This window comes from Delphinus delphis, chromosome 8 (genome assembly GCF_949987515.2).
Source record: "Delphinus delphis chromosome 8, mDelDel1.2, whole genome shotgun sequence".
Taxonomy (NCBI): domain Eukaryota; kingdom Metazoa; phylum Chordata; class Mammalia; order Artiodactyla; family Delphinidae; genus Delphinus; species Delphinus delphis.
In genome coordinates, this window is record NC_082690.1 from 59,042,785 (window position 1) to 59,060,260 (window position 17,476).

At 50.9% G+C, this 17,476-nt stretch overlaps 1 protein-coding gene across 2 annotated transcripts; it reads right to left on the bottom strand.

Moving 5' to 3' along the window:
* Window positions 1-3,182: 3,182 nt before the first annotated feature.
* Window positions 3,183-16,727, bottom strand: PLEKHB1 (pleckstrin homology domain containing B1). Of its 2 annotated transcripts, none has more exons than XM_060018303.1 (7): window positions 15,308-15,382; window positions 13,775-13,927; window positions 13,060-13,162; window positions 11,906-11,945; window positions 9,159-9,263; window positions 5,131-5,227; window positions 3,183-4,528 (listed from the first exon to the last, which is right to left on the bottom strand). In XM_060018303.1, the coding sequence occupies exons 1-7, from the start codon at window positions 15,342-15,344 to the stop codon at window positions 4,392-4,394; spliced, it is 672 nt and encodes a 223-aa protein (XP_059874286.1). In that variant the 5' UTR covers window positions 15,345-15,382; the 3' UTR covers window positions 3,183-4,391. The 2 variants fall into 2 exon arrangements, with proteins under 2 accessions (XP_059874286.1, XP_059874285.1); XM_060018302.1 differs by lacking the exon at window positions 9,159-9,263 and adding an exon at window positions 16,599-16,727 and having other exon boundaries at window positions 3,184-4,528; window positions 15,308-15,383.
* Window positions 16,728-17,476: the final 749 nt, after the last annotated feature.

A 17,476-nucleotide genomic window follows, 5' to 3' on the forward strand; every position in this document is an offset into this window, starting at 1 on the left:
AGCACGCAGGCCCAGTAGTTGTGGCTCGCGAGCTCTAGAGCACAGGCTCAGTAGTTGTGGCACATGGGCTTAGTTGCTCCGCGGCATGTGGGGTCTTCCTGGACCAGGGCTCGAACCTGTGTCCCCTGCATTGGCAGGCGGATTCTTAACCACTGTGCCAGGGAAGTCCCTGATGCTTACTCTATGTGGCATATCTCTTTCTTTCTTTCCTTTCTTTCTTTCTTTCTCTCTCTCTCTCTCTCCCTCTCTCCCTCTCTCCCTCTCTCCCTCTCTCTCTCTCTTTCTTTCTTTCCCTTTCTTTCCTTCCTTCCTTCCTTCCTTCTTTCTTTCTTTCTTTCTTTCTTTTCTTTTTTTTCTTTTCTTTCCTCTCTCTCTTTCTTTCTCTCTTTCTTTATTTTTTTCCCGGCCATGCCACACAACTTGCGGGATCTTAATTCCCCGACCAGGGATCAAACCCAGGCCCTGGCAGTGAAAGTGCTGAGTCCTAACTACTGGACTGCCAGGGAATTCCCTGGCATATCTTTTTCTGTTCTTCTACTATCAACCTACTTGCACATTTTAAAGTGTATCTTTTGTGTAAAGTTATATAGTTGGGTCTTGCTTGTTTGTTTATTCTGACAATCTCTGTCTCTTAATTTATGCTTTTTGTCTACTTACCATTAATGTAATAATTAGTATGTTTGGATATAGGTCTGCCATTTTGGTGTTTGTTTTCTTTGCTTCATCTGTTTTTAAATTCCTTTATTGGCTTATTTATTTATTTACTTTCTTAGAAATATTTACTTATTTGGCCGTGCTGGGTCTTAGTTGTGGCATGTGGGATCTTTTTACTTGCAGCATGCAGACTCTTAGTTGCAGCATGCGGACTCTAGTTGTGGCATGAGGACTCTTATTTGTGGCATGAGAACTCTTAATTGCAGCATGCCTGCAGGATCTAGTTCCCCGACCAGGGATCGAACCCAGGCCCCCTGCATTGGGAGCTTGGAGTCTTACACACTGGACCGCTAGGAAAGTCCCTCCTTTACTGGCTTTTTTAGCTTAACCTCTTTATATTTTCATTGGTTGCTCTAGGAATTCTAATGTGCATCTTTGACTTATCAGCATATACTTAATATTGTACACTTCACATAAGGAAAAGGAAACTTGTCATAGTTTAACTCTGTTTTCCCACTTCCCCCCACTCCCCTTGTCCTCTCAGCAATTTTTTTGATTCACTCATGATTTTGCGTATACTTAATGGATAATTAATTCTCACTGAATAGTATTCCATCTTGTGAATGGAATATATCAATGGATCCACCTAGTCTAGAGTTTGAGCTTTTGCTTTTATTACATTCTTGTACCTATTATTTTTGGGGTGAACATATGTACCCATTTTTGTTGAGGGTACCTAGGAGTAGAATTGATGGGTTAAGAGGTATGCATATGTGTGAGTTAACTGATCAGTTTCCAAAGCAGTTGTACCAGTTTACCCTTAAACAAGATTTCTAATTGTTTCACATCAGTACTTAATGTTATCTACTTTATCTTTAGCCATTTAGTTGGGTGTGTAGTGATATCACATTTTAATTAAAAACTTTTAAAAACCACTGTGCTGACCAGACAAAACAATATGTGGGCCAGATGTGGTCCATAGGCCACCTCCAGATTAAACTGTGTTGTCTGTGAGAATTAATGTTTGTCTTAATATGTGTGTGAATAATTTAATAATTGTCTAGTGAACAGCTGGAAGATAAAAAATTCATGCTGCAACCATCAGTGGAGAGATTTTGAAGCAAACTGCACCTGGAGCATCGATTTGCATCTTTCTTGCCCTGTTTGGTGGGGTGAGTGGAAATAACCATGGTATCATCAGGACCATGATAAATGTAGCCCTAAGACCATAGATGCCCAGAGAAAAGAGCCCTTAACCCAGCTGTGGGAGGTTCTCTATAAACTGGTCCATCCACTACCACTCCTCACCATGCAACTTGCTGTGACATGAGACTGTTTCCTGAACTTCACAGTGCTCTCAAGACCAAAATGTTTTTAGGCCTTTGTTCATGCCATTTCTTCCATCTGTTCTTTCTCCTTTCTCTGTTTGACAAACTCCTACTCATCCTTCAAGGCTCACCCTAAATTTTCACTTCCTGTCCCAAAGCTTTCCTCAGCCCCCTTGGCACAGTTGGATACCTCTTCCTCAGAGCTCCCACTGTACCATGTTCCTATCGAACTTCACTGAATCATTGTTTTTTGTTTATGTATCCCTCTAAGTTGGTGTCTGGGAATGTGGCTGAGGTGGATACCTGATATTTTTGCCACCCAGCTCTCACCTAGTCATCCTACTTCTGGGAACAGTGCCCTTAATTTCTTTTGGGACACTACCCCAACCCTGCTCTAAGCTCTGTTATTTTAGACCATCTTTTCCAGATCACAGTAGATTCAGAGATGGCCACAAGACCCAATTCAGGCTAATGTGCAACAGTTTGAATAAAAGTTCATGCCAGGACTTTTATTCATACTGTTGGAGGAAGAGAGGCTCTCTTGGCTAGACTTGAACCAAGGAGGGCATTAGTCTAGAGCTGCGGAATATCACTGCAACCTCTGAGCCAGCCCAGTGGCTGTAAAGATGGAAACAAAGCAAAGTCTAAGTGATAATATTTGAGTCCCTGGACCAAGCAGTTTCTGGACTTCTCAGGTATGTGGCCCAATATTTTCCCTTCTTGGGATTAAATCAGTTTGAGCATGGGGGTTCCTGTTACTTGCAGCCTCAAAAGGCCTGAAGTAAGATGGTTGTTTCCTTCCCTGGCCACCTTTGTCTCTATGAGTCTAACTCATTGATTCAACTCAAGAAGGATGGGAACCTACTGGGAAAGACCTCACCCAACACCACAGGGCTCTCAGAAAGCAGGCAGGGCATAACCTGGATCATCCATCAGCTCAGATGACAGAGATTCTGATGCAGCCTCTCCTCTCAAGCCCTCAGGAACAGCCAACTTCAACCTGCCAGCTTATGGGTGGGGAAAGCAAGATACAGAAATGTTAAGTGACTTGCCCTAAATTGCTCAGCTAACATGCTGCCACCAATTCTACCTGACCTCAGAATCCACACTTTTCTCACTATACCAGAGAAGGCGCTAGTAGGTGCTGAGTCATAGAGGTGTTCCAGGGAAACAGGGCCCCCCTGGGGGAACAAACAAAGCCAGAGTCAGGGCTAGAGCCAACCACACCTTTATTAGTCTCTGCAATAGGGCAACTGGAGCCCCTATCTACAAGGGAACTTTAGCAGGCTACTCTGGCTACTGGGCAGGGATGTTAGCATTTCTACTAGTGATTGGGACAGGATGGGGGAGGAGACTAGAAGGGGACCAAATGGGGAGACTGCGGGGCCACCTGCAGGGAGGCACATGTGGGGCCTTCAGGACTGAGACAAAGGTGGACCAGGTCCCAGAGGTGAGCACTGCCATCTCCCCAAGAGTGAAGGAAGAGACAAAGCCTGAGATGCTGATAGCTACAGCTATGGATAGGAGGCCAAGCTTTTGGGGAACAGAAATGCATTTCTTGATGGAGGCACCAACCTAGGGCGAGTCACAAAGAGAGCTCACCTGCCCCCCAGGAAGAGGACCCCAGGTTCAGCTCAGTTGCTGCCCCAGGCACCTTGACATGGAAAACAGGTGCTTTCCGAACACTGAAGGAACAAAGGATCCAGAAATCTGGTAGCTGGGAAGGATGAGGCTAAACTCAGGGAGTGTTTTGGGTTTGGGAATTAAAACAGGCAATATATTCATTATGGTGCAATCATGAAACTTCACTCCAAAAAGCTCACACCTCCCCCTTAGCCAGCAACCTCCTTAGCCTGAAGGGCCATCATGATCTGACCCCTGCCCACACCCCAGCCCAAATGAACTCCCATTCAATTCTTTGGATGTGCCGTTATGTTCACGGCTCTGCACTCTTGCCAACAACTTTACTCCTAGCCTACCTTCCTCACTTTTTGCCATCATACTGTCAAAAGACTGATAACTCCACCTTGTAAAGTGTTTGTTTACTCCAGTCTGCCGCACCAAGCTTGGAGCTGCCAGGGGAAAGAACCTGATTCCTGTGTCTCCAGTGCCTGGGCAACTTGAAGACCCATGAGTTGCATTTTCTGTGTCCTGGCGTGTTTGGGGGAAACATATGTGTCTATAACGGATTTCTGGGGTGTCTAGCAGTAGATAAAAGAAATTTGAGCTATGTTTGTGCCTGGGATGATAGCTTCTGATGTGCAGGGTGAGGGTGGGGAGTGGGGGGAACGATCCGAGCCCAGAAGGGGCTAATGGAAACTAAGGGGCCAAGTGGGACAGGGTTTGGATGGTGGAGGGTGGGACCAAGCAGGAAAGGGGTCTTTCTGGTCTACGCGCAGGGTCCAGGGCTCAGAACCAGCAGGGCGACCACATGAGCGAGCCGAGTGCTGCACCTGTGGCGGCTCCCGCAAGCATGCTCATGGCCAGGGGGGCGCCCGCGCTGTAGCAAGGATCCTCCCGGACCACTACGTGCGTCACGCCGGGGCCTGCGGAGAGAGAGCCCGTGAGGACCAGGGACTTAAGAGGAGGGAGCAAAGAGATCATCCGCCTCCTTCTGCTAGACTCCAGCCCAAACCAAGATAAGGCGCTGAGCCCACTCTCCTGCTCCCCAGTTGGAGAAACTGAGGGCTTGATGCGGGAAGGACGCGCGCTCTGTTCCCACGGCTTCTATGCCCTGGATCTGCTACGGACGTTCTGGGACCGTGGGGCTAGGATGGACTGGCGAGGAAACCCCGGGGTCTCTAAGAAACTCCAGACTGCACCTGATGATGGATGGGCCTTCCTAACCGCCAGACCCTGGAGTGAGAGGAGGTAGCCTTTCCCGAATTAGCCACCAGGGGTCGCTACCAGCTCAAGAATGGGTATTGCTGAGCAGCCAGCGAATAGGGGCCGGCCTAGAGAAGAGGTCAGCTCTGGAGTGGGGAGGGGCTCTGGTTCAAGAACCGTTCTGAGTCATGGGATGGGGAGGGGGCCTTGCGGAGGGTCCCACCTGGGAAAATCCATGGTCACTAAAAGGGTGGGGCCTGGCCCCTACTGATAGACCAGGGGCGGGAATTGAGGTAGGGGGAGGGGTGGGCCGGAGACTTACCATAGGTCGGTCCATAGTAGCTGCGGACATATGTGGCGTCGTGACCGTTGGGGGGCACCACCCCATAGTAGTTCTGGTATGGGCTGTAGATGCGCACCTGGGGAGCCCTGCCTGGTCAGCTGCCGGAGAGCTGGGCCCGGCTTTTGTCCCCTCCCCCCCACACCTGGTTCAGGCCCTTCTGGGCCCACAGAGCCACCACACCAAGTTTACAAATGGGTCCCCAGATACCAGCAAGCTCCTGAAGAAAGACCCTACCTCCCCACAAGGCCCTTGTCCTCTAATACTTCAGCCCCTCCATCCAGCTCCCAGCGATGCCATTTTCCTGCCCTGGCTTCCTACCTAGCACTCCCCTGATCAAAACTTCTCCATGGCTCCCTACTTCCTTTGATAGATAGTCTAATATTTGGTAGCAGCTCTCCAGTGATGACACTTGGAGAAACCCAATGGACTTCTCTACTCTCCTGGTTATGGAGAGGGGGGCCTGGGCTTTGGCCAGGAAATAAAAGGGGGTTGTGGAGGAAGGAAGGGAAAGGAAAGGTAGAGGTGGGAAGTAACTAAAGTATTATTAAGCATCCACCATGTTCCAGGTCCGAAGGGAGATGCTGACATGTGTTATTTCCTCTCATCCTTACAGCAGGCATTATTCACTCTACCACACAGCTGGGGATGGAGGCTCAGAGAAGAATGGTCAGTGTTCTCTCTGGGAGGGAGGAATAGACTGTCCGCCCTCTCCCCTCCCCCATTAGATTTTTACCAACCCCTCAAAGCCTAATTCAAAAGTCACCCACTCCAGGAAGCCCTTCTGGCCTCAGAAAGAATCCTTTCTTCCTGAGTTCTCTGTGGACTATGCTTGGGCCTCTTGTTCCTAGCCTTCCTCCTGGCCTTTCCTGCCTGCACCCTGAATGTGAGCTGCCTATTGGCAAGGGCTTTGATTCATTTGTGTTGCCAGCAGGGCCTAGGGAATAGCAAGGACTAATAAATATATGCTGAATTAAATGGAAGCTCTTAATCCAAGACCCTCATTTTATCCATGGGGAACAGACTTGGAACAGACTTCTTAGCCCCCTTGCACCTTATATCTCTAACTGAGCTTAACACCTAAATGGTCCAGGTGGTCCCTTAAAAGTCCAGGTGTCCAAACTTAAACCATCTCAAAGTAATTTCATCATCCTTCGATCCCCCCAAACCTGCTCTTCTGTGAATGCTTTCCTCTAAACACCAGCACCATGCACTCAAACCAAGACATCAGGTTGGCACCGCTGTCTTCACACACATCTTCCACATCATATTAGCCACCAGATCTCATGATTTTATCTTCTGAATATGCTCTTCTGTCCATCCTCTTGCCCAGTGCCAAGAGAATAAGCCATTGGTTTATTGGAAATTGTGGGCAACCTTGAAAACACTTTTCAGAGGAGTGGTTGGAGGAAGAAGCCAGACTATGGAGGACTGAAGAATGGTTGAAAGAGGAGGGATGGAATCAGCATGTCATGACATCTCTTTTAAGAAGTCTGGCTGTAAAGGGGAGTCCTCCAACCACACCTGTGATTTCAAGTATCCATGCCATTTCCCTTTGAAAGGGATTCCTTTCTCATCTTTTTAAATTCAACTACCTAACCTGTCTTTTAGACTCAACTCACATATCACTCTCCCTGAACCTCAGGTTCTGTTAGGGTCCCATCTGGGCACCCACGGCCCTTAGACTTCCATCATCACAGCACCAACCACACTCTATGGTGTCATTGTTGTATCCCTGTGAGGTGTCTCCTCCATCAGACTTGAAGAAAACACCTCCTGCCCCCAACAAGGGCAGGGACTGGGTCTAATCAGGCCTGACTGGAACATGGTAGGTGCCTAATGTATTGAATTTATCTCAAGTGAGTCAAATACAGGGTCAGACTGGAACTAAGGTCACCCAACTCTAAGTCCAGTTTCAAGTTAGGTACAATGACCAGACCCAGAGCAATGCAAGAGGCTCAGACAAACAATGCTCAGTCTCAAGTGACTTCCCTTACTGTGCTCCTTCCCCAAGGGTGATCCAATAGGGCTTTCTGGTAGGGGTGACCAAGATCTGAGCTCTAAGCCTGGAGGGGCTAGAGAGATCTAAGCACTCAGAGCCCCAGTTTTACTGGTAGGGAAGTTGAGGTCCAGAGCCTACATCTGCCCTGCACTGTAAGCCGGTGGGCCTGTCCAGGCCCTGGAGAAAGTAGAGAGCACCATCTCATGTCTCTGTGGGGCACCTGTTTCTACCCTCCAGGCCTAAGAAGCCCAGAGGCAAGCTCATGTGGGTCACCTGGCAACGCGGCAGGGGATTCCCCAGAGACCTCACAGAATCTAAGGGTTTGATCCAGATCCTCTCCCTCTCCAGGCCCAGCCCCTTTTGTAGGTGGGGACAGGGTCAATCAGGAGGTCACATGCAAATGGACCCCTCACCTCAGAAAAGCTCAAGTTTATAGCTTTTAAATTCAATTTTTAGGCATCCCCACTTTAAACAAACTTTTATCCTAGTTTGGGTATGGGGGATGCCTCAATGCTGGGCTGGGAATCCCAGCCCTGCCACTGATGAATTAAGTGACCCCGGTCATGTTATGTAACCTCTCAGAGCTTTAGTTTTCTCATCTGTAAATGAGGACAGTCTTTCCTACACTGCCCACTCCCAGGGCACAGTGAGAATCCAGCAGAACCATGTCTATGCATCTAGGTGGTCCTAGCACTTCTGGGCTCAGTGGTTCTGCACATCAGAATCGTCAGGAGAAATTTTTTAAACCATAGATTTCCAAGGCCCCACCCAGAACTACAAAATTAGAGCATCCAGAAGTAGGATCTGAACATCTGAATTGTTCTTAAGTCCATAAGCGATTCTAATGCACAGCCACATTGAGCACCACTGTGCTAGCTGACCACAGGTACTCTAACCCAAGCCCCCTACTGTGCCCACCCCAGGTCAGGCTGAGTGCTGGAGACAGAGAGGGGATTCATCCCCAAATCCTGCTTTCCAGAAACACTGGGGAGAGGGGTGTGTGGCAGGGAGACAGACACGGACTAAATTATAATGCGCAGTAGTGAGGCCATAACAAGAGGTTTTTTTACTCCTTCCTTCCTCTCTTTATTCATTCACTCGTTTGCCCATTCAGTGACTACTGCTTGAGGCCTACTTGTACCCCACCCTCATGCACCAGGAATAGGAGGGTCAAAATAGACTGTCCCCGGGCTTCCCTGGTGGCACAGTGGTTGAGAGTCCGCCTGCCAATGCAGGGGACACGGGTTCGTGCCCCAGTCCGGGAAGATCCCACATGCCGGGAAGCGGCTGGGCCCGTGAGCCATGGCTGCTGAGCCTGTGCGTCCGGAGCCTGTGCTCCGCAATGGGAGACGCCACAACAGTGAGAGGCCCGCGTACCGCAAAAAAAAAAAAAAAAAAAAAAAAGACTGTTCCCATCACTGAGCACTCATTGTGCACCAGCTCTATACCCAGCACTGTGCCAGGTTCCACAGGGGCAGAGCTGACCTAACCTGATCCTTGCCTTGAAGGAAGTTCCAGGTCTCCTGGGAGAATAGAGACAAAAATATAGGAACTAGAAATCAGGCAGAATGAAGACAGGACTAAGCACTAACGCAGTGGGTTGTGGGAGGGAGCAACAATGTGTGGAGGTCTGGGAAGTCCTCCCTGAGGAGGTGGCAGCCTTTGAGGTGCATCTTAGAGGATAAGCATCATTTTGTCAGGAAATTAAGGGTCTTTGCAGCAGATAGAGCAGCACATGCAAAGGCTGGAGAGACAGAAAAGGTTGGGCATAGCTGGGAGCAGGGGGTTGAGCAGAGCAGTTGGAGCACAGGGGATGAGGGGGATGAGGTGGGCAAGTGTGGCCCAGGCCAGATTCCGAAGGCCTTGAAAGCAGAGCTGTGGTTGGTGTCCTATGAATGATGGGGAGCCATGGAATGTTTGTGAGCAGGGAAGGGATGTGACTGGGCCCACTGCTGGAGGCACATCCTGGTGCCAGAATGGAGGCCGGGAGGGCTGAGCCAGCACTTACCCAGATCCGCCTCTCAACATTACAGGGGCTCCACGAGCAGGTCACACACCTGACCTTGGGGCAAACCCGGCGGCTCCTGGGAGGGACGGTGGCTCCAGCTGGGGCCTGCTTAAGCCACAGAAACCCAAGAAGGGGAGGGAGGCGGGTGTCAGAGGCCCTCTACATCTGGAGAGACTCAGAGCTCTTCACAGGCCCTAGCAGAGCCCTCTGCCAGCTGGGCAAGGGAAGGGGGTATCCTCTTCTTCCCCAGCCCATGGTAATGGTGGGAAGCTCAGAAGGGGTGGTGATTTTGCTGAAGTTACACAGAGAAGACGGATCAGTAGTGTCTCTCCAGAATAGCCCACCTTCGCCTGTTTCAGGCTGCTGAGGCCCCCAGTCTCCAGGGAGGACAGTACAGCTCTGATCTGCCTGCCCACCCACCTGCACCCAGCACTGGCCCCACAGCCTTGCCCCTGACTGTGCCCCCGGCCCTGTGTCAGGGGCTCCTCCTGGAGCCTCCACCCAGAGTGGGGTATAAACCTGCAGGATGTGGAGGGACAAAGCACAGGTCACTACAGGACAGACAGACACAGGCATGAACACTAAGAGATGGGCAGACACTAGTACAAAGACACAGAGGTACAAACACACCCAGTTCGAGCAAGCCTAGGGACCAGAGGGATGCGCGCGTGTGTGTGCACGTGTGTGCGTGTGTGCATATGTGTGTGTAGAGCGGGGGGAGGTGGAGTGGAGGGTCAGAGTGGAGAGATTTAGGAAGCAGAGCAGCAGGAAGGTGGATAGGCAGAGAAGACACAAGGCAGCTTCATAGAGTCACAGAGTACAGAACGGTCAGCCCTCACCTCCTTCCTCCTGCCCCTCTTGGGTGGGACTGGTCTGCCCTGCGTAAGTGGGTTTGGAGCTCAGAGCCAGGTCCCTCCACCCTGATGACCACTGCCCAGCCTCCACCCAGAAGCCTGAGTCTGCTCCAAAGCCTGACCACAGCCCCCCTGCTTAATGCCCTTTATTGCTCCCCACAACCCTCAGGATAAAGTTCAGTTCCTTCCCCCGGACTTCAAGGCCGTTTGTGACATGGCTCCTCAGAGGTCATGTCTCCTATTTCTTTCCCTCCACACCTTACCCTCCAGCCAGGCCAGACTCCTGGCCTTTAGACACACATGTGTGCATATACACACTTGCACGTACCACTTCCCCACCTCTGCTCATGTAGCTCCTACTGCAGTTAGTGCCCTTCCCTCAGAGTCTCACTGACCTAGGTTCCAGTGCAGGCTCTTCCACTGACTTAAGACGACGAGACTTCGGACGAGTCAATTCCCCTCTGAACCTCAGCTCCCCAGCTATAAAATGGGACTAAAAATACCAACCCCTACCCCTTCTTATTGAAGAATAATGATACAACCAATGCCGGGTGGTCAAGCACAACGCCTGGCCCTCAGCAGGTGAACGCCTGAGGGAGTTTCTAAATGCATCCCAGTCTTCCCTGCTACTTCCCAGGCGGACTTTTTTTTTCTAGATGAGAAGGAGCTCCACCGTGCCACAGGTAGAAGGAGCAAGCACAGAATCTGGGGTCAGGCAGATGGGGGTTGAGGCCAAGCTTGGCCACCCGAGCTCCTCAAAACCACGCCTTTGGGCAGCTCCTCAAAACCATACCTCCATCAATCACTAAGTTCTGTTGATTCTACCTCTTAAGTGTGTCTTATCCTCATCAGCTTGTCTCTGCCAGCAAGGCCTTAGTCCAGACCCACAGGCAGTCACCTGCACACTGTCCCAGCCTTCTAACAGGTCTCCGGGCATCCACTCTTACCTTCTACAATCCATTCCCTACCTACCAGCCAGACTATCTTTTTAAAACTACAAGTCTGGTCTGATCTGCTCATGCCGTTCCTCTGCTTAAAAACTTTCAGTGACTTCCCAGTATTCTTAGCGGAAACCACTATCCTTAACAGAGCTTTTAATGCCTGGCTTTGCTAACCCTCCTTCCCCCACGGCTCTCTCTCTCCCTGAGATCCAGCCACCTCAGCCTTCCTTCTGTTCTTCAACTTGCCAGCATCATAACCCCTCTCAGGGCCTTTGCACCTGCAGTTCCCTCTGCCTGGAAAGCTCTTCCCTTCACCCCACCCCAGCCCTTTCACCCAGTTGATTTCTGTTATCCTTCAGGTCTCATCTTAAGCCTTGTCTGGACTCCCACCTGGATCAGGCCATCAAGGTGGATGCACATTGAATGCACTGCAATGGAATCACTAACTCTGTAATTTGTGACTTCACGTCTAGCTCCCCATTAGGCTGAGTCCAGGAAGGCAGGGCCCACATCTCCTTAGCTACCCTCTGATCCCTGGTCCTTGGCACAGTGCCTGGCACATAGTAGGAACTCAGTAAATATTTGTTGTGTGGATGAATAAAACTCAATCTTATCATCTGCAGAGAGAGAACAATAATCCCAACCTCACAGGATGGTTGAGGGGAGTAGCTGGTACTGTAACTATATCACACCTGACACATAATACTTGCTGGACAAAAGATAGTTCCTTTCCCCCTGCTCACATGCCACCCCCTTCAACAAGCCTTCTTGGAGGCCTCTCTCTCCCTCTTCCAAGCACCAGTTGGATGTCTTCTGTCCTTTTCCACTCGGGACTCAGTCACTCACATATATGGAAATTGAGAACTGCTGGCTGGCAGAGACCGAATCTGAGTCACCCATGATTCCATGGCAGGTAGGGGTGGGGAGGAGACAGGGAGGGAAGGGGGCTCACCGGGGTGGAATTCGCCTCCAGCAGTGCCGTCTTCCATGCTCTGCAATGCAAACCCACCAGACCATGAGGAGGGAGTTCAGGAGAAAGGAGATTGGGCCCCACATTTTAGACTTTCCTCCCCAACCCAGCCTCTAGCCCTAGTCTCTTGTGAAGGGGGAGATCCTCTTGACTCCCTTGGGTAGACAAAGGTGACCCCCTCTGCTGCTCCAGTCACATAGACAAGCCCTCAGTTGAGCTGCAGCCTCCTAATGCATTCTTAGTCCATCGTCTCTTTCCCTCTAGAAATTCCGGTTTCCCCATCTGGACAAAAGACAGCTGGGCTTGGGTGGTCCCTTAGGAGTTCAGATTCTGACATGCCTAGGCTGGTTCTCTGGCTGCAACCCACCTCCACATCCCAAACCTACAAACTCAGTTCCCCAATGCTCTGACCCCAGAGCCCCGGGAACACCCAGTGGACACCGGACAATTGAGCCTTTGTTGGTTGCCATGGCACCTGGCTGGGGCGGACAAGGCGGCTCTGTGCTTTGTCTACCCCGAGCTCAGCCTCCCCTGCTCCCACACATCCCATCTCTTTCACTCTCCTGTAGCACAAAGGCCAACTGACCCTCCGCCAGAGAGTGGGAAGGGCAAGAATGTGAGTGAGGAAGACACGCCCCGTCTCTCAGTGTGGATCTGCATCTCACATGGGGGGCCCCCCCGCGGGCTGCCTCTGTTAGGCAGGTTAGGGTCTATCCCTCAGATCAGAGTACCCCCTGCCCCAGGCCATCTTCTACGAAGGGAGTGAGAAGGAGGGCCTCTGAGGATGCCATGGGGTTGTCTGTTCCTTTGTATCACCCCCAAGCGAGGGCTCACCTCAGAGGCTGCTAGATGCCCAACTCTGAGTGACCAGGGACCACACACCTGAGGTAGGTATGCACACCCCTCCCCCAACAATCCTGAATTCATCCCTAACCATATCAGTTTCCTGGATACCATACCCATCACCATGAGCCTTTCAAATCCACTCTGCCCAGACTCCACTGAGACTACCATGCTTTGTAGTAGTCCCCTTTGTCCCCTTTTCCTACCTTTAGGGAACTAGAGGCCCAATGAGGAGGAGGCGTCTGGTCATATTCCCCAAGATCCCACCCCATCCTCTCCTGGGAACCACTCACATGGCATCATCCTGGGTCTCTGCACACAGGTACAGGCGGCCACCCTCTCGTAGGTTCACGATCAGCAGGCCATCTCGGCTTCTGCCCTCTGGGGGCTGCACATCTAAAGGCAGACACACATATATGGGGTTTCCACAGGGCACAGGCCCCAGGTTTCCCCAGTAAACCAGAAACAAGAATAGGAATTGACTTCTCTGAGTCCTTTTTATTGGCCACTGCCAACATCATCTGATCCCACACACTTTCCTTGGGATTCTGCTCAACTCTTTAGACCCTTCCACCTTTCCACATTGCCTGCTTCTCTAGTTAGGTATATCTATCTCCCAGTTTCCCTGTATAATTATGGCCTGAGCCTTGATCAAGGAGATTTGCTGTGTGACTTTGGGCCAGTCACTTAATTTCTCTGAGCCTCCTTATTTCATTTCATCTTTTTCCATTCCTAGCACGGGAGAGGGCAAGAACTGTGTCTGACTCACCTCTGTGAACCCAGCATAGGGCCCAGGTCCAGCACAGAGTAGGAACTCAATAAAGAACTGATTTCTTAATTCACACCCACATGAATTGGGGGTGATAGAGGCCCAGAAGCAATGTCTATGGAAGGCCTCTGAAAGCCGCAAAGAGCCTTCCACCTGAGAAGAGCAGGTGTTCTCAGGCAGACACAGTGTGGGGGCCGTGGCCATACCCACAGTGCCAGAGAGAAAGGGGCTCTGCTTACCGTGGCACTCTTGGCCTATCTTTATGTCTCGGACGTTGAAGCGGATGGGCACGCGGTCCTCCTCATCCTGTGCAGTCTCATCTTGGTAGTAGCCCAGGGTTCCATCCAGCCACAGGGCAAACCAATTCCGCTTCCAGCGGCGGAGGATGGAGCCTGTGCGATATTCCAGACCCACCAGGCAGGCTGATCACAGAGCCTGCTGGGGGGCAGGAGCCCTGGGTGGGTTCCCAGAGTCCCCTTACCCCCGGCCCCCAGTGTTATAACCACCCCGTCCTTGCCCGTCTACTCCCTGAAATGATGGCAGGGCCTCTGTCTTGCTCACCCATTGCCTCCCACTGGGCCTAACACATAGTCAGGGCTCCATAAATGTGCTGAATTGTAAATGAATGATCAGATTCTTTCCTTGGGGGAAGCTGGAAATCTTTTTTTTTTTTTTTAAGTGTCACAAGACATGGAGCACCTCCACAAATTTAAATTCATGTCCAACTGAACATTTGTTTCTATATGTACAGTTTGTCAGAGAAAAAGCATTAAGTTGTTTTTGTATGAATGCAGAATATGATTTATGCAAGAATTAACAAAACAACTAGTCATCAAGTGCTTGCCTTAAGGAAACCCTTAGTTTCCATTGCATCCATTCTGCTGAGGGGTGTACAATTATTGCTTATAATTGTGAGCATACTTGAAAAAAAAGGCCAAGCCCCAGGTGACAATCATTTGTGTAGTGTCTGCCTCTTCCACCAAATGGGGAGCAGAGGGATTGGCCATAGCTCACCTCACCTGTCCCGGCACCCAGCAGGACCTGGACTCAGTGTTTGCTGAACTGAATGAAGTGAGTATGGGTCATAGGGTGTGGGGAGCTCCTGGCCCGGGACAGCTCTGATTCAGATCATGACTCTGGTCAGAGGTGGGTCTGAGCCCTAGCTTTAGACATTCTGTGACTGGAAAACTTTACAGAAAAGGGTAAAGACATAAGAGATCTTCCTAGAGCTTTACAAATTCCAAAGCACAGAGGCATTTTTCATTTTGTTCTGCACCTTGTTCTGTGGCCAGCCCTGGGTATGCGTGCTGTGGACACACAGAGAATTAAACCCAGTCCCTGCAGTTGAGGTGCTTACAGTCTGGAGCCAGTATGAGGTGGGGGAGTGGTGAGGCCCACAGGTAAAGACGGTTATATATTTATCAGGGCTATAACAGGGGCATGTATGAGGCACTGGGAACGAAGAAGGGGGCCACGAACCCAGCTTGGTGCTACAGCAGGGGCTGGGGTGGTGAGGAGAGAAAAGGCAGAGAAGGCTCCTCACAGAAGGGGACATCTGAGCTGGGTTTTGAAGAATAAGTAGTTTACCAAGCAGTCAGGAATGTGAAGGACATTCCGGGCAGAGACAGGAGTATGGACAAAGGAGGGGAGGATAAAAAGGGCATGATTTCTTGGGAGAAGGGTTCACTGTGCAGGTCCAACAGGCCACTTTCCTCATCCCTGCCCCTGGACAAGGTGCAGGACAGATGAGGGCTTGGCCCAGGGTCACTCACTCTGTCTCCACAGCCAGCCGCCCCTCACCAGGGCCATTTCCTCAAAAGGACTTTCCAGGGCAGAGTCAGGCGGAACCTGTCAGAGGAGCCAAAGGACACACGGGCCTCATCAGCTGCTCCACAGCAGCTCCTCAGAGAAAAGCCCCCACCCCTGTCGTCCCTGGGGGAGCCACCGAGGAAACGTTTAAAGGAGTGTGAGTAAACAAAGAGGGCAAGCCTGTCTGTCTCCTTCCCATCCTCTGCTCCAGGCACATAATCGGAGCACTGTGCTTGTAGGGTCAGCAGGGCAGCCACCCACTGCGCTGGGGTGGGGCTGGGGGTCAGAAGCCTGGATTCCAATCTCAGCCCCATAACCTTGACCAAGTCCCTTCTCCCTGGCCTCCACTTCCAGGTCTGTAAAAGCATGTCCATCGGGCAGGTAGAGACTGAAGTGACGAACTCTTAAAATGTTAGAAACCCTGGAATTTTGAAACGCTGGCAGCAGAGAATATTAGAATCATGGCAATGAATGAGGGACTTTCATGATAAGAGAAGCCTCCCTCACATTTGAACCCCACCAGAGCCATTTACAAAGTGCATAAAATAATAGTTCAACAGCAACTATGATTGATCGAGCACTATGTGCCAGGTATACTTCTCAAGTGCTTTCATCTAGTATCTCGTTGAAGCCCCACAATAATCCTTGTTATTCCCAGGAAACTGGGGCCTGGAGAGGTCCAGGCACTTTCGCAGATTTGCTTGGTTATTAAGCAGTGGAGCCAGGATTCACACCCAGCAGTCCTGGCTTCTAACCATTATTCTGGTAGGAGCTTTTAAAACTCCTGATACACAGGTCATACCCAGTAATAATTAAATCAGAATATCTGGGGGCAGGAGGTAAGCACTGATAGTCTTCCAAGATACCCAGGTGATTCAGTGTACAGCAAAGTTTGGGCCCCACTGCAACTCTATTGAGTACTTTACTAGATGGGTAGGATCTTTCCTCCTATTTTACAGATGGACAAACTAAGCTATAGCATGTGACTTGTCCATGTGTGTGACGGAGCTTGGATTGGAATCCAGGTGCCCTCTGTTCTTGAACGCGGCTTACTTTTGAGCTGGTGCCTTCGCCCCTCCCCCCACTAGCTCACACCTGTTGCTGCGCAGCAAGGGCTGGCTGGAACACCTGGGTTGGAAGGCCCGGGCTTGTCCCTGCTTCTCTTGCTGCTCCCTCCCATCTTCAGGCTCAGACACAGGTCAGATAAGACGGCCAGGTGCAAACTCCCTCTCCAACCCCCCTTGATGCACCCACCTGTCTACACCTGTTGCGACGCTGCTGCCAAAACGGCCGCTACTTGGTGCTGCGGCCTCCCAACCCGCTGCGCCTGCGCTTTGTGCGCCCCAGAGCGCCCGGGGCTGTTCACTCCCCAGGCTGCGCCCGGGGTCTAGCTGCCTCGGGGCCCCGCCCTCCGGTCCCGCCCAGCCACCGGGGAGGGGGCGGGGCGTGTAGAGATGTGCGACAGGAGGCCTTCTGGGACTTGTAGTCTGCAGGCCTAGATATGGGTAATCAATATACAGCCTCTCGTGGGTGGTAGCCCTGTGCCCAACCGGAGCACAGGTGACAGGCCGCACCTGCGATTTTATTTTGCTATTAAGTCATTATTTTGTTCATTCATTTATCATGAAATACTTTTTTCCCAAGAATCTTGACCTCTAATTTTCTAGAAAAATGTAAATTACGAGGAGAAACCAGGCTCCTAGCTTTGCCATGTTTTCTTGATACTTAGTTTGTGCCTGGCACCGGGCGTTAGTGGAGGGCATAAAAAAGCATCCGACAAGGCCCTTCCTCCTCTTTTCCCAGCTTCCAGTCTGGTGGAGGAGACAACATAAACACACAATTAAAGCACAGGGTATGGTTTGACAATGGGAAAGAAGACTGACTTTGACCAAGAGGTTCAGGAAGGCTTCCCAGAGGAGGCTGAAAGAGGTCTTGAAGGATGAGTATGAGTGTCCAGTATTTCAGCGTGTTTGGAAGGTAGAGTGCAGGGGTGGGAGTGGGGGGGGCATGGGGATCAGCAGGTGATGAAGCTGCAGGGGTTGCAAGGATATAACATGAAAGTCTTGGATGACAGGCTCAGGAGCTTGGGCATTATGACATAGTGACTGGAGCTTGGGCTTGCGGGTTTCAAG

What these genes read in the sequence shown, in the direction of transcription:
- PLEKHB1 (XM_060018303.1), bottom strand. Translation starts at nt 15,344, where the DNA reads ATGGCCCTGGTGAGGGGCGGCTGGCTGTGGAGACAGA. An exon ending in TGGAGGCGAATTCCACCCCG is followed by an intron (nt 9,264 to 11,905) that starts GTGAGCCCCCTT and finishes TGGCTTAAGCAG; the next exon opens with GCCCCAGCTGGAGCCACCGT. An exon ending in ATGTTGAGAGGCGGATCTGG is followed by an intron (nt 5,228 to 9,158) that starts GTAAGTGCTGGC and finishes AGGGCTCCCCAG; the next exon opens with GTGCGCATCTACAGCCCATA.